The 22,068-nt window shown below is 43.4% G+C and overlaps 3 protein-coding genes across 3 annotated transcripts; 2 read left to right on the top strand and 1 right to left on the bottom strand.

Annotated features, from left to right (window-relative positions):
• Window positions 1–314: 314 nt before the first annotated feature.
• LOC103641196 (uncharacterized) lies at window positions 315–1,219 on the top strand. Its single transcript, XM_008664563.3, has one exon. It carries the CDS (start codon window positions 331–333, stop codon window positions 1,075–1,077), a length of 747 nt encoding a protein of 248 aa, XP_008662785.1. The 5' UTR covers window positions 315–330; the 3' UTR covers window positions 1,078–1,219.
• Window positions 1,220–1,816: 597 nt separating this feature from the next.
• On the top strand, window positions 1,817–11,792 carry LOC103642508 (uncharacterized). Its single transcript, XM_008665766.3, has 6 exons — window positions 1,817–2,245; window positions 2,568–2,632; window positions 2,717–2,825; window positions 4,365–4,588; window positions 4,911–5,018; window positions 11,560–11,792. Exons 3-6 carry the CDS (start codon window positions 2,819–2,821, stop codon window positions 11,650–11,652), a joined length of 432 nt encoding a protein of 143 aa, XP_008663988.1. The 5' UTR covers window positions 1,817–2,245; window positions 2,568–2,632; window positions 2,717–2,818; the 3' UTR covers window positions 11,653–11,792.
• Window positions 11,793–13,982: 2,190 nt separating this feature from the next.
• LOC100280846 (WUSCHEL-related homeobox 11) lies at window positions 13,983–15,515 on the bottom strand. Its single transcript, NM_001153766.1, is given in 3 exon segments — window positions 13,983–14,133; window positions 14,237–14,442; window positions 14,691–15,515. Coding segments are annotated over 3 exon segments (885 nt in total). The 5' UTR covers window positions 15,352–15,515; the 3' UTR covers window positions 13,983–14,115.
• Window positions 15,516–22,068: the final 6,553 nt, after the last annotated feature.

Here is a 22,068-nt window from a genome sequence, read left to right as displayed (position 1 = left end):
ATGTGCCCCCGCCTTCCTCGCGCCCCCGCGATCCTCGCCCTCGTCCCGCGTATCCCCTTCCTTCGTTGTCGTGATGGCCTGCCCCCGCTCGCGTCCGCCGCCGCGTCACCCCCGCCTCCCCCCGCTCAGCCCCTCTGTGCCCTCGCCCGCGCGTCCCCTCCCCCTCCCTCGCAGCCCTAGCCCCCTCGCGTAGCCGGGCGGTGATCCCGCGCCCCCCCTCCCCCTCACCACCAACTCGTGATACCCATCCATGTGAAGCAGCCACAAAATTAGGGTTCCATCCTCGATCTGGTCGGACCCCCCTCCTCCGCGTGCCGGACGATCCAATCTATGGCCGCCTCCACCACTCGCTCGCCGGCGGCGATTGACCGGCACGCGGTACGGTTGATCACGCGCGTCTCCATAGCGATGGCCGCCGTCGCCACACTCTCACTCTTGTACCTCTTGCGCCATGCATCCATCTACTGTTTCCCCGCGTCCCACCAGCCTGCCCTCACCATCTCGCTCGCCCCATTCCCCCGCAGCTCCTGCGACGCCGCCTCACGCCGAGTGGTCCCGCCCGACCACCGCCTCGCTAAGCTCCGCGCCTCCCCGCGCTGGAGACGCCGTGCCGCCTCCCTGGCCATGTCCGCCTTCCCGCCGCTCCGCGGCCTCGGCATCCTCGCGGCCCCTTCGCGCGTCCTCTGCCTCGCCGCCGGCGCCGGCCACGCCGTCGACGCGTTCCGCGCATCGGGGACCAGAGACGCCATAGGGGTCGACCTCGTAGAGTTCCCGCCGCTTGTCCGCCGCGCGGATCCCCACCACCTCCCATTTTCCGATGGCGCCTTCGACCTCGTGTTCTCGGATGACCCCTCGGCGACCTCCGGTGCGCTCTTCCCGTCCCACCTCGCGCGAGAGGCTGAGCGCACCGTCCGCCGCGGTGGCGGCATCGCGCTCGCGTTCGACCAGGAGATCGAGACCGTCGCTGTCGCTACGCTATTCAAGAGATTGTGTGTCCTGGATGTGAAGGATGTCACGTTGGATGGCTCTCAGGTTAGGCTACTGATCATGCAGAATAATGGCACAGACCCATATTGATCCGTGTTCATCCGCTTCATGTATTATCATATCTCAGTGATGCTATCCAAAGAATCTGAGGAAGGCAGTTGTGAACATGAATTATAATCAGTATAGATGATGGTTCATAAATATACGAAATTGTTCGATATTATTGACTGCTTTGCTGTGCTGTACCACAGGCATCTGGACGATCTTGATGGTTCATAAAAATACGAATTTGTTCCATATTATTGCCTGCTTTGTTGTGCAGTATCGCAGGCAGCTGGATCTTGAGCGACCTTACACAAAAAAGAAAGAGGTTAGTATATATTGATGATATAATCTAAACAAGAGCTACTCGACTTAACTTAAGTTTCGGCGGATGGGTAGCTTGATTCTTCGTGTGGTCTAATAGAAAGAAAATAGTTGCATCAAAATTAATTAGGGCTCTAATGATAGCTATTTCTAATTGTTTCAGTTACGTTATTACTTAGTTCTCTGTATTTCCTATTTGTTTCACTGAGATCAAAATTTTGATATGTAATTCCATTTTTTCTATTAGATCCTTACTTACTATTTTAAAGACAACTAACTATATACTATTTCAAAGTTTTATGTGTTCTTTGAAAATAGCTATCAATACATCTGTATGTACTAATGTATCTTTAAAGTTTCATAGTTCTATCAGTGTGACTATGCTCCCTTGTAATTGTTACATGCACCCTATACGAGCGGGGGAAGAGGGGGAGCGAGGGGAGCAGCAATGGCGGAGGAATTTGCGGCCCAGGCGGAAACGGAATTGGGGAGCAGATCATCATGTTTCCAAACTACTTTCCTTTAGACAAATAGAACAATAATAAACTAATATATGTCCATTGATTTAGAAGAAATAACTTGATCCTCAATTTCATTTTGCAGGCTAGAATAGTAGGTGGGACGGGCACTGATGGGACACCTATTATTGCAGGGATTGCAAAGTTCATGGATATATTAACTACTGGACTTGTTACATCCCCATTATCTTGCAACACTAAATTACAGTGAGTTTTTGAAGATTGGGAATTTGGGACCTCATATCTTAAATTTGTTTCTGCAGTGAGTTGCTGATCTGGAGACAATCGAGAGTAGAGTGTTGAAGGCACATCTCCAATATTCCTACACAAAAACACAATGCACATCAACTAACAGAAGTGCAATACCCTCTCATGTGAGTCTATTCACATCTTTCTTTTTTTAGATGATTCGTTTAAACCTCACTGTGTACAGGGCAGAATCACAGTCCATGCATGCTGGCTTGCCATGTTTCTCTCTTTTGCCACCTCCTAGGTCAACTATTGCTATTGCTTTCAGTTCAGATGGAAAACACTTGCATCCACAAGATCATTTTATACAAACTGAACTGAAAGGCATTTATTTTGTTAGTGGCGACCATACAGTGAAATTAATTGACTGTCATATAGGGAAATGTTTGAAGGTTTTGAGTGGACATCACAATACAAACTGAACTGAAAGACGTTTATTTTTTTCAGTTATCAGCCTCATCAAACTGTATTGAAAGACACCAAACTGAACTGAAAGACAACAAACATGCCAGGTAACTGTATTGCAAAAGAATATGGTACTTATGCACCTAAGGAGAAAGGGAAGAAGCATACTTTTTTGGCTTTGGTATGTGTAGCTCCCATTTTAGATTTTACCAAGTATCATATGGACAAACAATGAAGTTCATTGCTGGAGACAACCTGACAATTGAAGTTCTCCCAACACGCCCTACTCTGACATGACAGGTAGGTGTAGATAACTTGCTGGTGTGGAAGATCATTTCATTACATATCATTTCATTACAGTCTGAAATTGGTTTCCTATTTTCAGTTCCTAGGTCCTACAAATAGCTCCTGAATTTGCTTGAAATCTGGTTTCCACACATACATTACAATAGTTTAGTTCCTTTTGGTGTGAATAAGTTGCTGGTGTGGAAGATCATTTCATTACAGTTTGAAATTGGTTTCCTATTTTCAGTTCCTAGGTCCTAGAAATAGCTCCTGAATTTGCTAGAAATCTGGTTTCCACACATACATCACAGTGGTTTAGTCCTTTTTGGTGTGAATAAATTGCTGGTGTGGAAGATCATTTCATTATGGATCATTTCATTACAGTTTAAAATTGGTTTCCTATTTTCAGTTCCTATACAAATGCATGTTTAAAGGATAGGTGCTGGTGTGGCAGATCATTTCATTCCATGACTGTTCCTATTATTGTGGCCACAGTCTAGATAAAAATATTAGGTGTAGAGCCGAAATGGTAGCATTTCTATACGTGGCCTTTTTATCTATACTGGAGAGAGTTTTAAGTTCAAAAACAGAGACAGTTTTAACTTCAAACTGCCAATCTCAACACAGCAGGGAAGATAAAATATAAAGAGTTTACTTCCTTTTGTCACAGCTGTAGGAATTATTCTACCATGTCAATAGGACAGTTCTCTTTGTAGATTGTGGCTGAAATGTATTGAGTATAGTTGCATAGAATTTTCAGTTTAAATGATAAGTGCTGGTGTGGAAGATCATTTCATTCCATGACTGTTCCTATAGTTGTGGCCACAGTCTAGATAAAAAAATAGGCGTAGAGGCGAAATGATAGCAGTTCTACACATGGCCTTTTTAAGCTCCATTTTTATCACTGGCAAACAAATCTACTATTTCACGACTGGCCCGCCCACCCATGCTAATGCATGATGTTGTTTTCCTCTTGAAGCCCCTTTGTCACAGCTAAGGGGTGCATGCACATTCCCTTTGCGTGATTATTGTGTTTTTTTATTCTGTGTTTCCTTTTTGTAGGGCATGCATGATTATATTCCTTAATTAGGATATGTTGCATGCATGATTGATGTTTCCTTGTCTGACTTATTGTGTTTCCCTATTTATATCGTGTTTCGCTTCTGTAGTGTATATTTCTTAATTAAGATCTGTTGCATATACTAATTCTGTTTTCGTATTTTTTGTTTAATTACGGATTTTTTGTTGAAGTCTCATCAATTTTTCCGTAGCATCCTCTCCCTCGACCAATGCATGCCCCTGCTACTGGGCGATCAATTTGTTCATCTATGTTCATACTTCGTTCATTCTAAATTATAAGACGTTTTAGGTTTTCCAGATATTTAGATTTCACTATGCACTTAAATGCACACTATGTCTTAGATATAAAGTAAAAAAAAATTATCTATAAAAAATGTCTTATAATAACAGAGGGAGTAGTAGTTAATGGGCGATTGCTTCATCAGGATCTGCAAAGATGCTGCTTGTTGACATTTTTAGTGGTGTGTGTTTCAGATGCAGAGTTTTGGAATACTGGGCTGGAGAGATCAGAGGCGCTGAAAAATGATCTGGAATGGTTCAGGCAACAGGGCCACACAATTCCAAAACCATCGGCCCCTGGCACCACATACGCTTCTCTACTGGAAGATCTGTCTGAGGAGGACCCCCAGGCCTTTATCTGCCATTTCTATAACGTGTACTTTGCTCATACTGCTGGAGGCCGAATGATTGGCAAAAAGGTGACCCTCCCCCCTTCTGAGAAAATGACAAAATACTGAGTAGTACATGGCATCATGTCACAACATTGTTTTGGCAAGCATAATTTACACAACATTGGCACATTCAGGTGTCTGATGCCATCAAATCCCCAAGCATGCATATGCATTCTCTATTGAATATGATTCCTTGTGCCTTTTTTCTTTGTCGATACTACAATGCACTTCTGGTTAGGAATATGATTACCTTTCGTTGCTGATCTGGGCAGTTCAGAAGTCTGAAACTACATGTTCCTCCATTATCTCGTATCATTTAACACAGTACCATGTGCTCCTGGTATCTTAGGTTTCCGAGAAGATTCTGAACAACAAAGAGCTGGAGTTCTACAAGTGGGAGGGCAATCTCTCCCAGCTGCTGCAGAACGTCCGCAACAAGCTTAACCAAGTCGCTTCGGTAAGTCCCTGTGTAAGGAAAATGGACCCCGGGCCTTTTGGCTAATTGAGTTTTGGTGTTTGATGAACAACACAATCCGTGAACTAATAAGTTTTCTAGTGTTTGTGTTTATAGTTCACAGGATGCGAAGAGAATTGGACCAAGGCAATGAGGATGCAACACCTCAAAAGAAGACATAAAAAGATGCATAGGAGTCCAATACTGAAGAACGAAGAAGCCCGAAGAATTCAGCGAAGAAATCCAAGAAAAGGGTTGTCAGCCAGCGCCTGGTGGCGCACCGGACACTGGTGTCCGGTGTGCACCGGACTGTCCGGTGAGGCACCGGACAGTCTACGCAGAGAGGCCGCCGAAAGGCGCTCTCTGGCTGTAGCACCGGACTGTCCGGTGTGCACCGGACTGTCCGGTGTGCCAACGGGCAGAAAGGCAACGGTCGGATCCAACGGTCGACTGCTACAGGCGCCAACGGTCGGCTGACGTGGCGTGCACCAGACATCTACTGTTCAGTGTCCGGTGGTGCACCGGACTGTCCGGTGCACCCGACGACAGAAAGCTGCTGCTTTCTGTCCAACGGCTAGTTGGGGGTGTGGAGGCTATAAATACCACCCCAACCGGCCATTCTCAAGTGTGGGAGCCCAAGCAACATACCAAGACACATAGTGCATATTTCCAAGAGCTCAAACACCCAAGTGCTTAATAGAATCACTCGGTGATTAGCGTAGGTGCTTTGCGAAGTGCTTAGGTTAGTTAGACCGCTTTAGCGCTTGCTCTAGGTGAATCCTAGTTAGTTGAGTGAGTTTTGTAAAACCACACAACCCCTCGGCTCTTGCGTGAGTCGTTGTAATTGTACCGAGTGGGGCGAGAGTCTTGCGAGACCGTGACAACCGCGTTTGTGTCACGGCCGCCACCGTGTACCGGAGGGAACGAGACCCGCGGCGTTTCGGCCGGAAGCTCGATAGTGGAGACGGCGGGGAGCGTCCGAGAGGAGCCGGAAGCGGAGCACCACTTGCGCATGGAGAAGGCCCGTGGCTCTCTACGGAGTTACTCGACCGTGGTGCTTGGCCCTCGCGTGGGCTTCCCTTTGCGTAGGGGCACCAACGAGGATTAGTCGGGACCTTGCGTGGTTCCGGATACCTCGGTAAAAATACCGGCGTCATCCACGAGAGTTTGCTTCTCTACTTAGCTCTTTACATTCCGCATTTATATTAAGCATTTAAGTTTCAATCTTGTTGTCATACTTATTTAGTGTAGATTGAAACTTAGCCTTTGCGGTAGAGATAGCAACACTTAGACAAAACCTAGCTTGCACATTCTAGTTTGATTATTTGCATAGGTTTTGCTCTAGGGATTTAATTGTGGCCTAGTTTAGTAAAAGTTTTAGAAGTCCTAATTCACCCCCCCCCCTCTTAGGCGTCACCCGTTTCCTTCAATTGGTATCAGAGCCCGGTTTGGCTCATTTGAAACGCTTTAGCTTCACCGCTAAAAGAGCCAACGCTTTTTAGAGGAAGGGATGGATACCCATAGGCCACCACACTTCGACGGCACTAACTTCCCATATTATAGTGCTAGAATGGCTTGTTACCTAGAGGCCGTTGATCTAGGTGTTTGGAGAGTCACTCGTGACGGGATGAAACCCCTCAAGAATCCCGAGAAACCCACCACGAGTGAGGAAAAAGAAATTCATTTAAATGCTAGAGCCAAAAATTGCTTGTATGAATCTCTTAGCATGGATATTTTTAATCAAGTATTTACCTTGAAAACTGCTAATGAGATTTGGCTAAAATTGCATGAGCTCCATGACGGCACATCAAATGTCCGTGAGCAAAAACATTGCCTAGTCTTAAATGAGTATAATTCTTTTACCATGAAAGATGATGAGCTTATTAGAGACATGTATTCTCGTTTGAATCTAATAATCAATGAGCTCAACTCTATTGGCATTAATAAGCTAGGTGATGCGGACATTGTGAGGAAGATTATCTCCCTGCTACCACAACAAAGATATGGGAGCATCATCACCATCCTTCACAACATGGAGGATTTGAGCAACATGACCCCGACCATTGTGATTGGGAAAATCGCGGCCTTTGAAATGTCGCGAAAAATGAGTCGGGGAAAGGAGCCAACTTCCTCAAGGCCATATGCTTTCGCATGTGATGAAAGGAAAGGCAAAAAGAAGGCTCCCACTCCAAGTTCCTCAAGTGAAGAAGAGGAAGAAGAAGAAAGTGATGATGATGAAGATAATCAACCATGCACATCATCCTCCGAGGACGAACAAACAATCCGACGCGTCGGAAAGGTAATGAGGATGATCCGCAAGATTAATCTAATGGGTGTGCCCCTGCAGGTCGAGGATCTTCTCTTTAACATTGACAGGAAAAAGCAAAGGAAGAGAGGATGCTTCGCATGTGGGGAGAAGGGCCACTTCAGGGACAATTGTCCAAATATGGCCAAACCCAAAAAGGAGAGGAGCAAAGGCAAGGCACTCACAAGTGTTAGAACTTGGGATGATTCTTCAAGTGAAGATGAACCTCCAAGGACGCGCAGCCACCGGTCCTCATCACGATCATCACGGTCATCACACAAATGCCTTATGGCAAGAGGTAACAAAAGCATTCCATCCTCTAGTAATGAAAGTAGTAGTGATGATGAAGGTGAGGGAAAGGCCTCTCTAGAAGAACTTGCGGAAGCCGTAAATTTTTTCCAGGATGTTTGCACTAAGCAAAAAGCTCAACTTAAAACTTTGAAAAATAAGTTGATTAGCTCTCAAAATGATTACAAAGGTTTGCTAGAAAAATTTGAAACTTTTGCAAACTTAAATAGTGAGCTATCAACTAAAATTGAGTTATTAGAGTCTAGTGCTTCATCCACTGCTACCGATGATAGCCTTATTAAAAAGAATGAAAAACTTAAGGCTAAGTTAGCTAGCTCCCAAGAAGCTATTGAAAATTTGCTAGAGAAAATGGAAATTCTTAGCATACACAATAATGAGCTAACTACTAAACTAGAAAACATTGGTAGCACCCCAGCAGCATCTTTAGTTGAAATACCTGAAGTAATTAAGAAAGATGCTTCTACTTCCTGCTTTGATTTAATTGATGATTCTAACCCCTGCAACCAAGTCGTTGTTGAGAATATTGTTGTAGAGACATGTTCGGATGAGGTTGCAAAGGAAAATGAACAATTAAAGCAAGAAGTGGCTCGCCTTGGCAAGGCCTTGTATAACAAGAAAGGCAAAGCCAAACAAATCCAACCTCCACAGGATAACACCACTGCGGGAGTGAACAAGCCTATGGAGGGAGAAACTGTGATTTGTAGGCTGTGCCACAAGGAAGGCCACAAGTCTTTCCAATGCAAGGCGATGACCGGGGACAAACAAAGGCAAAAGCTCAAGCAAAAGCCATCAAGCAAAATCTCCAACACCTACATCAAAAAGGCGAACAAAAAGGATGCTACACCATATTTGATCAAGAAGAAAAAGAATGGAAAGGTGATAGCAATCAAGGCCAACAAGCAAGCCAACAAAGGAAAGGGGGCCAAACGCATCTGGGTGCCAAAAGAGATAATTTCAACCATGAAAAGCACCAAGAAGGTTTGGATCCCGAAAGGGAAGTGAGTGGACCAAAGGTTCGGGAAATTTGGAGACTTGGCTAAATTGGGATGTATATCGTGGGATACATCATACTGGATCAAGTTTATTGCCAAGTGGGTTAGTGAAAATTTTGGACCCAAATTTCCCACCCATGACTAAGGTAACTAGTTTTATTGTATTTCTCGTTTTTAGATATGCGTATCTATTTATCTTTTATCTAGTTTACCTTTCTTGCCTAGTATTACATTTTGTACTTTTGAAATCATGCATACTAGGTAAATCATATGGTAGGATTGCCTGTTTTTAATTCATATACTTAAGCAAACCTACATGGCTTAAAATGTTTAGTTAAAGTACGGCACATAGCTTTTATGTCACTCCATAGTAAATGATGCATCAATCGAAAATTTTGATTTCTACAAAGTGTATCATTTAACTTATATGTGCCAAAGTTTGGATTATGGATAATTTGCCCCTCTTGATATCAAATCAAAGTGCATGTCTCCTACAAGTATTCAAAACTTGTATGCACACCGTTAGGGGGAGGTTACTCTATAATCTAACACTTTGAGACTAACACCTCTTCAAGTCTATTTCATGTGATAGTCTCATTGTAAGGAAAATGAAGTCCCCGGAGAAAGACAACAATCTTCCACTGCGAAATCTCCAAGAACTCTCATGTCTCTCAAGCTCGCCATTGATCTTTAATTGGTATCTTTTGAGACTACATTCAGTATCATTTACATGTCTTCTCCAATATTTGATTAGACTATATTTCATATCATATGCTTCCATGTTGCTAAAAATGCATAAGTAGTTAACTCATATTCTGTTACCTATGCATAAGGGAAGTTAGTCTTTTCAAATCATGTCTTGCACCTCTAATTTTCACATGCTTTTTCCTAAGTTGAGGATCTCTGTCAGGGGGAGTATTTCTTCATCTCTAAAGGGGGAGAAAAACTCTTTCTAAAAGAGAATACTCATTTAGGGGGAGTAATCTTTTGAGGAACTCCTGCAAGTGGTATCATTCATGGCTTAATTTAATATCCTTCTAGTGATATCATTTGATTCAATTCTGGTTGAGGGCAAGCTTTTATTTACTTCCTACATGCTTTTAATGTCTTCCTTTTCGGTGGTTGATGCCAAAGGGGGAGAAGTTTAGGGACCAAAGCAATGAAAACTATATCAAACACCAAACACCACCAATTTAAAATTTTATATCTACAACTAGCTTTTCAAGTGGTTTTGGTTATTTGGTCCTAAAATAGGAAGTAAGTGAATTATGGAGTTAAGGGGAGGCTTAAGTCCATAATATCACTCTGTGGGGACAATCATGCATCTTAGCAAGTAGATTGTATATTTTCATTCAAATACTTGTATTATTTGCTTGCTTTGGTTGTGTTGTCATCAATCACCAAAAAGGGGGAGATTGTAAGGAAAATGGACCCCGGGCCTTTTGGCTAATTGAGTTTTGGTGTTTGATGAACAACACAATCCGTGAACTAATAAGTTTTCTAGTGTTTGTGTTTATAGTTCACAGGATGCGAAGAGAATTGGACCAAGGCAATGAGGATGCAACACCTCAAAAGAAGACATAAAAAGATGCATAGGAGTCCAATACTCAAGAACGAAGAAGCCCGAAGAATTCAGCGAAGAAATCCAAGAAAAGGGCTGTCAGCCAGCGCCTGGTGGCGCACCGGACACTGGTGTCCGGTGTGCACCGGACTATCCGGTGAGGCACAGGACAGTCTGCGCAGAGAGGCCGCAGAAAGGCGCTCTCTGGCTGTAGCACCGGACTGTCCGGTGTGCACCGGACTGTCCGGTGTGCCAACGGGCAGAAAGGCAACGGTCGGATCCAACGGTCGACTGCTACAGGCGCCAACGGTCGTCTGACGTGGCGTGCACCGGACATCTACTGTTCAGTGTCCGGTGGTGCACCGGACTGTCCGGTGCACCCGACGACAGAAAGCTGCTGCTTTCTGTCCAACGGCTAGTTGGGGGTGTGGAGGCTATAAATACCACCCCAACCGGCCATTCTCAAGTGTGGGAGCCCAAGCAACATACCAAGACACATAGTGCATATTTCCAAGAGCTCAAACACCCAAGTGCTTAATAGAATCACTCGGTGATTAGCGTAGGTGCTTTGCGAAGTGCTTAGGTTAGTTAGACCGCTTTAGCGCTTGCTCTAGGTGAATCCTAGTTAGTTGAGTGAGTTTTGTAAAACCACACAACCCCTCGGCTCTTGCGTGAGTCGTTGTAATTGTACCGAGTGGGGCGAGAGTCTTGCGAGACCGTGACAACTGCGTTTGTGTCACGGCCGCCACCGTGTACCAGAGGGAACGAGACCCGCGGCGTTTCGGCCGGAAGCTCGATAGTGGAGACGGCGGGGAGCGTCCGAGAGGAGCCGGAAGCGGAGCACCACTTGCGCGTGGAGAAGGCCCGTGGCTCTCTACGGAGTTACTCGATCGTGGTGCTTGGCCCTCGCGTGGGCTTCCCTTTGCGTAGGGGCACCAACGAGGATTAGTCAGGACCTTGCGTGGTTCCGGATACCTCGGTAAAAATACCGGCGTCATCCACGAGAGTTTGCTTCTCTACTTAGCTCTTTACATTCCGCATTTATATTAAGCATTTAAGTTTCAATCTTGTTGTCATACTTATTTAGTGTAGATTGAAACTTAGCCTTTGCGGTAGAGATAGCAACACTTAGACAAAACCTAGCTTGCACATTCTAGTTTGATTATTTGCATAGGTTTTGCTCTAGGGATTTAATTGTGGCCTAGTTTAGTAAAAGTTTTAGAAGTCCTAATTCACCCCCCCCCCCCTCTTAGGCGTCACCTGTTTCCTTCACCCTGGAACCAAACGCAAGTACTAAAGCTTTTTAAACTGAACGGCAGATTCTCGAAGGAAAAACTAACTGTCAAATTCTTTTCCATGTACTGGTTGGTTCCTCAGAGCTGGTCTCGGGAGGAGAAGGACCACTGCCTGGAGGAGACGGAGAAGTCGTTCTCTTACTCAGGAGGCCTCCTCCGCCATATATTCACCTGATCTATCATTGCCGGTTGATCCAGTCTCAAACGCTGTAAATACATAGTCCTCTTGACTGTTAAAACTTTATTACTGGTGAGGGGGATCTCCTCCCCCAGGTACGGTTTACCTGCATTCAAGTTGCCCAGTGTCTTACTTGATTTCTGGTGTTTGGTGTTTCTGTGATGCAATCTGTATTCTGTAGGTCGTTTCATGACTAATAGAGTCGACCCCTTCCAATGCCGTCAATGGCAAGAGCTCTTCCAATCAACATGCCTAGCCTAGCGTATTCGTTTTGTAGTGTGCGTACGTGAGTGCTTAGTACCGTACCAAATATAAATACTTCTTTGTGTTTTCTGTATTTTATAGGTAGGTGCCCGTGCGATGCCACGAAACATAAATTGCGAATCTCCAATGGACATCATTTGAGACAAGTGATGTCCAAGAAAATGGGGGTAAACTGACACAGCTATCACTTGCATTACTTGTCCTATGCGCGGAAGAATCTGACACAGCTATCACCCATGAAGATTTCCGGTTAACTTGTGGAACTGGACTTCATTTGAGACAAGACAACAATACCAGTGTTGAGCTTGCCACTCGGCCATGGCACACACGAGAACACGAGATGATCAAGTAAGAACTGAACAGAATGCACTAATACAAAAGGCTGGCTTGCGTTCGCTTCCTTGCTCCACAGGAAGCATAGCTGATATACAAATCGAGAAGTTTTACATATAGACTTCCCAATATGTAAATGGAGAAGTTTTTATACAAATCGAGAAGTTATACAAATCGAGAAGTTTTACCTAGGAAGCATAGCTCCACGGTAAGAACTGAACAGAATCCAGATTTACACGAAAACACGAGAGCAGGACCTTTTTTTACTCTATATGTAAAACTTCTCGATTTGTATATCAGCTATGTTTCCTGTGGAGCAAGGAAGCGAACACAAGCCAGCCTTTTGTATTAGTGCATTATGTTCAGTTCTTACTTGATCATCCCGTGTTCTCGCGTGTGCCATGGCCGAGTGGCAAGCTCAACACTGGTATTGTTGTCTTGTCTCAAATGAAGTCCGGTTCCACAAGTTAACCGGAAATCTTCATGGGTGATAGCTGTGTCAGATTCTTCTGCGCATAGGGCAAGTAATGCAAGTGATAGCTGTGTCAGTTTACCCCCATTTTCTTGAGCATCACTTGTCTCAAATGAAGTCCATTAGAGGTTCGCAATTTATGTTCCGTGGCATCGCACGGGCACCTACCTAGTTAGTAATTAAGGTGCAAACTAAGCAAAATAGTAATGTGATACATAATTATCAAGGAGGAATGAGAAAATGGTTAGGCCCCGTTTGTTTCCTTTTATTTTGAGGAATTGGAATTTTACTAATGGAATAGGCTATTGTTCTAGAATGTGACGTTTCCACCATTTTCCAAAGTTATCATATAAGCCTATCTCAAATTCATAGGGGTGAGAGATGGAAATTGATTCTATAAACTTACATGCTATTTTCCGATGTACAACTTATAACACACTCTTTTACTTGCTTTGCTATAACATAAATGTAGTATATAACTATCTCTCTCATATAATTTAGGGTAATATACAAATATATTACATATATAAATATATGAACTTAATTAGTTTTATCTAAATTATAATTATTAAAATGGAATTCAATTCCAACGAAACAAACGAGGCCTTGGGACTTCTAATAAGGCTTGTTTGGATACTCTATTATTTATCTCAATCAATATGTATTAAGGTGGATTAGAGTGTAAAATAGTTATATTACACCTCAATCCATCTCAATACACGTGGATTGATGTGAATACTAGAGTGCCCAAACAATGAAACCAGGCCAAAAAGTGCACCATCACGTATGTACTTGTCCGGTTTCAAAATAATAATGTACAAAGAAGTACCATTTCACAGAACATCATCATATCTGCTAAGATTACTATAATTGGATTGCTTTTGCGCATAGGGTGTACAAATAAGTACCATTTCGCAGCACCAGAGCTTATGTGCATGAGAGGTACATATATACCTCAGATTGTCAATGGCATGCAAAGTACATATACCTAGCTTAGGAAATCTGAGTAGACAAACAGTAGCATGATGGAAGAATGAGGAATGTCATTTTGCATTGGATTATCCATTCATGAGATACAAGAAAAATATGCAGAACTATATGAAACGGAAACTCTCATGGGGGGGGCGATGCATTCAGATAATAATGTACATCGATGCGGAGACATCAAGAGAGCTTGGGAACAACACATTAGTACATACTGATACTCCTTCCTGTCGCGTTGTTTTAGTTCGAAAGTTAAACTAGCAAGCGATAAATATTCGAGAACTAAGATAGTATAACATATGGACGACTTAACAATCTACTCATCAATTGTCGTTACATGCTTCTTACTAGCACATTACTCAAATCATCATAATACGCAGCAGCAGGCAACAAGCAGCAGCTGGTTATTAAGTAGATTTCGAAACCTGGGAAAAATAAAGGAGAAAACAGATTTCATATATATAGTCGTATAAATAACGTCGTAATTGTCATGATTGATATCATAATCGTTCACAGCTGATGGCCTACCAGGTAGTAGCATTCCCCCATCTGCAAGCTCTTCATGAGGACGCCGTTCTCGTTCACCGGTAGGATCTCGCCGGAGGAGTGGACCAGCATCGCATCGCGCCCGAACGTGCCTGCCAAGTCCAGCAATGCCCCGGCGCCTGGCACCTCGTACACCACGCCGTTGATGGACACCTGGATATACGCCGCCGCCGCCGTCGTCGCCGTCCCTGGGATTAAATTGTCATCGTTCTCAGCCATCATTAAATGTAACCCCATAATCACAATGATAGATCACACTACATACATACGATTATCCGTTGTATTCTCACAAACTACGTATATATACTACTACTAGTATTATACTACTACAATATAGTAGTACAAATATATATACACGTAATGCAATGTATAGTATATCTATGAGATTATTCCACATGCAATGCACAGGCACAGACTGTATAATAAGAACACTCACCAGTTGGTTGGTAGCTCAGCAGGTGGGACTGGGAGGCGTCGTTGTTAGCCACGTAGCCGCAACCATGCTGCTCGCCGCCGCGCGACATGAGCCCCATTTGCCGGGAGATGGCGAAGAGGTCGTCCCCGCCGTCAGTATCGATTTCGTCGCCGAAGAAGCGGGGCGACGACGCGACGGCGGCAGGCGGCAGCACCACCGGCGCGACCGCGGGCAGGCCGGCGGCGCGCGCCTGCTGCTGCTGGCCAGCGTGCCCGTGCATGGCGTAGAGTGACACGCCGTCGTTGGCGTTGGCGCCGTGGACGTGGCCGGCGGCTGCGGCGGCGGTTGGGTGCTGCGGGCCCGAGCCGGCCTGCTGCTGCTGCAGCTGGCGGGCGCGGCGCCGCGACCGGGACCGGCGGTTCTGGAACCAGTAGAAGACGTTGGCGTCGCGGACGGCGCCGAAGCGCTCGAGCAGGCGGCGGATGCGCGCCGTCTCGTCCTTGGCCGGGTTCACCATGCCGCTGTTGAAGATGGACTCCAGGATCAGGATCTGCTCCGGCTTGGGCGCCCACCGCGACCTCGCCGCCGCCGCCGTCGCTGGCTCGCACTCGCCGCCGCGGTGGTGGTGGTGGTGGTGGTGGTGGGCTTGTAGTGCTTGGCCGAGGTGGGAGTGGGAGCCCATGGTGGGGGATCGCTGGGGGACACAGGGGTGGCTAGAGCCTGGAAAACGGTCAAAGCTAGTGAGCTAGAGAACGAGACAGCGTTGTGGAAAGGGACGCAGGAATAGAAGAGAAGGGGAGAGGGATGACCGACACAGGGCGAACCTAATGGAGTGGAGGCATAATTGAGAGAGCCGGCCGGGGTCTCTCTCTACTTATAGGGTTCCGTGTGTGTGATGTGTTCTTGTGTCTTTCGTTGGCTAGCTAGCTAATATGATAATCGGGGATCGTTTAGCTAGCTAGCAAACAGCGAAGGTAGTGATTGTGCTCTGTATTGTCATGTTGTGTCGTCAAGGGGTGGTTAGTTAGTACATTTTGGGTGCCGCTAGTTTGTTTGAACTTGCATTGTGTATATACTTCTACAGCTCGTCTTCACCTACCACTTCAGTTAATATTGTTTGATCACCTATCAAAGAATTCCACGGTGGTCGTCAATGTTGGTCACTAGTTCTCAATTGCTATAGACAATCGATAACAAGGCAACACAATATTAAAAAGGTAATTAACTTTCGTCTCCACGTAGTTATCCCTTTTGGACAACTCTTTCAGAGGCGAAGGTTAAAGCACTACCGGACAGAAGGTCTTTCCCATACACTCAATAAATGCCATTTTACACGACAAAACCTTTGTCGAGTGTAACAATCAGAAAAGAAAAACACTCGGCAAATTAAGAATCACAAAAAATCTAAAAAAACAGCAAAACATTCTTTAAATTATGGGAACAACTCCCTAACCACTATCATTGTCATAATCATTGCTCTATATTTTTTTTACTATTTTTGGAATCAATTTTACATGTTTTGTGAATTGTGAGATTCAAACTCGCAACCCTCTCTCGCAAGTATAACCCCTCTACCACTACACTACCACATCAATTATATCTATATCACGTTTTCATTCCTCATGTATTATAATAAACCGAGAGTAATTTGATTATTTGAGGCACTAAACAAATTCAATTGAAAATGTTACCAACTATAAAGTTGCATAACTTTTCAATATCTACAAGATCTATTTTGTTAGTTTCTACATCCAGAGCAGTTTACAAAATTTGAATTTCAAATTTGAAAACTTCTCACAAATATTTCTATTGTAAGATGATTTTAAATAAAAAAAATTGTCAATTACAAAGTTTCATTACATTTCAAGACCTACAACTTTTATTTTGATGGTTTTTCCATCTGCGGTAGTTTGAAAAATTCAAATTTTAAAATTCAAACATAATTTTGCATGACAAGATGATTTCAAACCAAAACATTGTCAACTATAAAGTTTCATAACTTTTCAAGACCTACAACTTTTATGTTGGTGGTTTTTCCATTCGATGTCGTTTTCAAAATTAAAATTTTAAATTTTTAAAATTCAGACGTAGTTTTCGTTGACAAGATGACTTCAAATGAAAAAGTTGCCAACTACAAAATTCTATAGCTTCTCAAGGTCTGCAAAGGTTATTTTGGTTGTTTGATCATTTATTCATCTTACAAGATAATTCTAACATTACTCACAAATCTTATACATCTCTCTGGTAGTTTCATAAACTACGAGAGAGATCTAGGTTTTATGAATAAATTTACTTTTATTTTGTCATATGAAGAAATGATCAAGATATAAATTGTACATATTGATGAGTTATAGAAATTTGTAGTTAAAAACCTTTTTATTTGAATTAATTTACTGCTTCAAAATATGATTTTTAAATTGTCTTTGCCTAGTGTTGAAAAAACACTCGACAAATAAGTTCTTTGTTGAGTGTCAAAAAACACTTGGCAAATAAACTCTTTTCGAATTAAGTTGTGTTTGAAAGTCGCCTAGAGGGGGGTGAATAGGCGAAAACTGAAATTTACAACTTTAAACACACTAGAAGCCGGGGTTAGCGTTAGAATAAAATCCGAGTCCGGGAGAGAGGGGAAAACAAATCAACCACGAAAATAAAGCGGATGACACAGTGATTTGTTTTACCGAGGTTCGATTCTAAAGAACCTAGTCCTCGTTGAGGTGGTCAAAAGACCGGGTTTCTTTCAACCCTTTCCCTCTCTCAAACGGTCACTTAGACCGAGTGAGGCTTCTTTCTTAATCTCACGGGTCACTTAGACCCTGCAAGGACCACCACACAATTGGTATCTCTTGCCTCGCTTACAAAGCTTGAGAGTAAGAAGTGAGAAAGAAAAGAAAGCCAAGCCAAGCAAACAAGAGCAACAAAGAACACAAATAATCCTCTCACAAGTCCTTATGCGCTAGAGTTGAATTTGAGACTTTGAGCGGATGGATCACTTGAATTGTGTCTTTGGAGTGAAGTGTATTGCTCTTGTATTGAATGCACTATTGTGAATGCTTGGATTGTTGGAGTGGAGGTGGTTGGGGGTATTTATAGCCCTCAACCACCAAAACAACTGTTGGGGGTGGCTGCTGTCGATGGGCGCACCGGACACTGTCCGGTGCGCCAGCCACGTCACCCAATCGTTAGGGTTCTGGCGCAGATGACCGTTGGAGGCTTTGTCTTCTAGTGGCACCGGATAGTCCGGTGCCGCAACGGACACACACTGTTCACTGTCCGGTGCGCCTCTGACTTCTGCGCTCTGACTCTGCCCACTGTTCTTCACTGTTCACGGAGTCAACGGCTTTTGTAGTCGACCGTTGCGCGAAGGAGCCGTTGCTCCGCTGGTGCACCGGACAGTCCGGTGAATTATAGCGGAGCGCGACCTCAGAAACCCGAAGGTGGCGAGTTCGCAGCTGTACGTCCTGGTGCACCGGACACTGTCCGGTGGTACACCGGACAGTCTGGTGCGCCAGACCAGGGCACACTTGGGTTTCTTTGCTCCTTTCTTTTTGAACCCTAACTTGATCTTTTTATTGGTTTGTGTTGAACCTTTATGCACCTGTGGAATATATAATCTAGAAAAAACTAGTTAGTCCAATTATTTGTGTTGGGCATTCAACCACCAAAATTATTTATAAGAAAAGGTTAAACCCTATTTCCCTTTCAATCCCCCTTTTTGGTGATTGATGCCAACACAAACCAAAGCAAATATATAAGTGCAGAATTGAACTAGTTTGCATAATGTAAGTGTATAGGTTGCTTGGAATTAAACCAATTTATAGTTTCACTAGATATGCATGGTTTGCTTTCTTTTATTTAACATTTTGGAACACGCTTGCACCACTTGTTTTGTTTTTGCAAATTCTTTTGGAAAAATCTTTTCAAAGTCTTTTTGCAAATATTCAAAGATATATGAATAAGATTTTGAGAAGCATTTTCAAGCTTTAAAATTTTCTCCCCCTGTTTCAAATGCTTTTCCTTTGACTAAACAGAACTTCCCCTGAATGAAATTCTCCTCTTAGCTTTCAAGAGAGATTTAATAGATATCAATTGGAAATATGTTGAGATGCTAATTTTGAAAATATACCAATTGAAAATCATACCAATTTGAAATATATCAATTAAAAATTTTCGAAAGGTGGTGGTGCGGTCCTTTTGCTTTGGGCTTAATATTTTTCCCCCTTTGGCATTAATCGCCAAAAACGGAGACTTTTGAGAGCCCTTCAAATTTTCTCCCCATTGGTATAAGCAAATAAGAGTGAAGATTATACCAATCGAAGAGTGGTGTGGAGTGACGGCGAAGGATAAATGATAACGATAGAGTTGAGTGGAAGCCTTGTCTTCGTCAAGTACTCCATTTCCCTTTCAATCTACGACTTAGTATAGAAATACACTTGAAAACCAATTAATCGTAGACATACAAGAGATATGATCAAAGGTATATAAATGAGCTATGTGTGCAATGTTTCAATCAAAATTCCGAGAATCAAGTGTATTTAGCTCATTCCTAAGTTTGCTAAAACTTTTCTCATCTAATGGTTTGGTAAAGATATCGACTAATTGTTCTTTGGTGCTAACATAAGCAATCTCAATATCCCCCCTCTGTTGGTGATCCCTCAAAAAGTGATACGAATGTCTATGTGCTTAGTGCGGCTGTGTTCAACGGGATTATCCGCCATGTGGATTGCACTCTCATTGTCACATAGGAGAGGGACTTTGCTCAATTTGTAGCCATAGTCCCTGAGGGTTTGCCTCATCCAAAGTAATTGCGCGCAACAATGACCTGCGGCGATGTACTCGGCTTCGGCGGTGGAAAGAGCTACTGAGTTTTGTTTCTTTGAAGCCCAAGACACCAGGGATCTTCCCAGAAACTGACAGTCCCTGATGTGCTCTTCCTATCAATTTTACACCCTGCCCAATCAGCATCTGAATATCCTATTAAATCAAAGGTGGATCCCTTAGGGTACCAAAGTCCAAACTTGGGAGTGTAAACTAAATATTTCATGATTCTTTTCACGTCCCTAAGGTGAACTTCCTTAGGATATGCTTGGAACCTTGCACACATGCATACGGAAAGCATAATATCCGGTCGAGATGCACATAAATAGAGTAAAGATCCTATCATCGACCGGTATACCTTTTGATCTACGGATTTACCTCCCGTGTCAAGGTCGAGATGCCCATTTGTTCCCATGGGTGTCTTGATGGGCTTGGCATCCTTCATTCCAAACTTGGTAAGTATGTCTTGAATGTACTTTGTTTGGCTGATGAAGGTGCCCTCTTAGAGTTGCTTGACTTGAAATCCTAGGAAATACTTCAACTCTCCCATCATAGACATCTCGAATTTTTGTATCATGATCCTAATAAACTCTTCACATGTAGATTTGTTAGTAGACCCAAATATGATATCATCAACATAAATTTGGCATACAAACAAATATTTTGAAATAGTTTTAGTAAAGAGTGTAGGATCGGCTTTGCCAACTTTGAAGCGTTAGTGATAACAAAATCTCGTAGGCATTCATACCATGCTCTTGGGGCTTGCTTGAGCCCATAAAGCGCCTTTGAGAGTTTATAAACATGATTAGGGTACTCACTATCTTCAAAGCCGGGAGGTTGCTCAACATAGACCTCTTCCTTGATTGGTCCATTGAGGAAAGCACTTTTCACGTCCATTTGGTAAATCTTAAAGCCATGGTGAGTAGCATAGGCAAGTAATATACAAATTGACTCAAGCCTAGCTACGGGTGCATAGGTTCACTGAGATCCAAACATGTGACTTGTGAATAACCCTTGGCCACAAGTCAGGCTTTGTTCCTTGTCACCGCACCATGCTTGTCTTGCTTGTTGCGGAATACCCATTTGGTACCTACAACATTTTGATTAGGACATGGAACTAAATGCCATACCTCATTCCTCGTGAAGTTGTTGAGCTCCTCTTGCATTGCCAGCACCCCATCCGAATCTCTTAGTGCATCCTCTACCCTGTATGGCTCAATAGAGGAGACAAAAGAGTAATGTTCACAAAAATGAGCAACTCGAGATCTAGTGGTTACCCCCTTATGAATGTCACCGAGGATGGAGTTCACGAGGTGATCTCTTTGAATTGCTTGGTGTACTCTTGGGTGTGGCGGTCTTTGACCCTAAATTTCTTGCTCATCTTCCTTGTCTTTGTCATGGTCATCTCCCCCATTATCGTCCTCCTCTTGAGGTGGCTCGTCCTCTTGATCTTCATCCTCATTGTCTTAAGCCTGATCCTCATCTTGGGTTGGTGGAGATGCTTGCATGGAAGATGATGGTTGATCTTGTGCTTGAATTGGCTCTTCGGATTCCTTATGACACACATCCCCAATGGACATGTTCCTTAGCGCGACGCACAGATCCTCTTCATCATCTAGTTCATCAAGATCAACTTGCTCCACTTGGGAGCCATTAGTCTCATCAAACATAATGTCACAAGAAACTTCAACTAACCCAGTTGATTTGTTGAAGACTCTATATGCCCTTGTGTTTGAGTCATAACAAAGTAAAAAGCCTTCTACATCCTTTGGAGCAAATTTAGTTTTTCTACCTCTTTTAATAAGAATAAAGCATTTGCTACCAAAGACTCTAAAATATGAAACATTGGGCTTTTTACCGGTGAGGAGTTCATATGATATCTTCTTTAGGATTCGGTGAAGGTAGAGCCGGTTGATGGAGTAGCAGGTCGTGTTAATCGCCTCAGCCCAAAACTGGTCCGGAGTCTTGTACTCATCAAGCATGGTCCTCGCCATGTCCAATAGAGTTCTATTCTTCCTCTCCACTACACCATTTTGTTGAGGTGTGTAGGGAGAAGAGAACTCATGCTTGATGCCCTCATCCTCAAGAAAGCCTTCAATTTGAGAGTTTTTGAACTCCGTCCCATTATTGCTTCTTATTTTCTTGATTCTTAATCAGAACTCATTTTAAGCCCGTCTCAAGAATCCCTTTAAGGTCTCTTGGGTTTGTGATTTTTCCTGCAAAAATAACACCCAAGTGAAGCGAGAATAATCATCCACAATAACAAGACAATACTTACTCCCGCCAATGCTTATGTAAGTTATCGAGCCGAATAAACCCATGTGGAGTAACTCCAGTGGCCTGTCCATTGTAATGATGTTTTTGTGTGGATGGTGAGTGCCAACTTGCTTTCCTGCTTGACATGCGCTACAAACCCTGTCTTTCTCAAAATGAACATTGGTTAGTCCCAAAATGTGCTCTCCCTTTAGAAGCTCATGAAGATTCTTCATCCCAACATGGGCTAGTCGGTGATGCCAGAGCCTACCCATATTAGTCCTAGCAATTAAGCAAGTATCGAGTTTAGCTCTATTAAAATCAACTAAGT

This window comes from Zea mays, chromosome 10 (assembly GCF_902167145.1).
Source record: "Zea mays cultivar B73 chromosome 10, Zm-B73-REFERENCE-NAM-5.0, whole genome shotgun sequence".
In the NCBI taxonomy this organism is placed as follows: Eukaryota; Viridiplantae; Streptophyta; class Magnoliopsida; order Poales; family Poaceae; genus Zea; species Zea mays.
The sequence above is the reverse complement of the archived record's forward strand: the minus strand, read 5'-3'. Positions and strand labels throughout refer to the sequence as shown.

Excerpts from the sequence above, each read along its gene's own strand:
- LOC103641196 (XM_008664563.3), top strand. The coding sequence starts at position 331 with ATGGCCGCCTCCACCACTCGCTCGCCGGCGGCGATTGACCGGCACGCG.
- LOC103642508 (XM_008665766.3), top strand. Across the intron at positions 4,589-4,910 it reads GCCGAATGATTGGCAAAAAG|GTTTCCGAGAAGATTCTGAA; the intron begins GTGACCCTCCCC and ends CTGGTATCTTAG. Across the intron at positions 5,019-11,559 it reads AGCTTAACCAAGTCGCTTCG|AGCTGGTCTCGGGAGGAGAA; the intron begins GTAAGTCCCTGT and ends TTGGTTCCTCAG.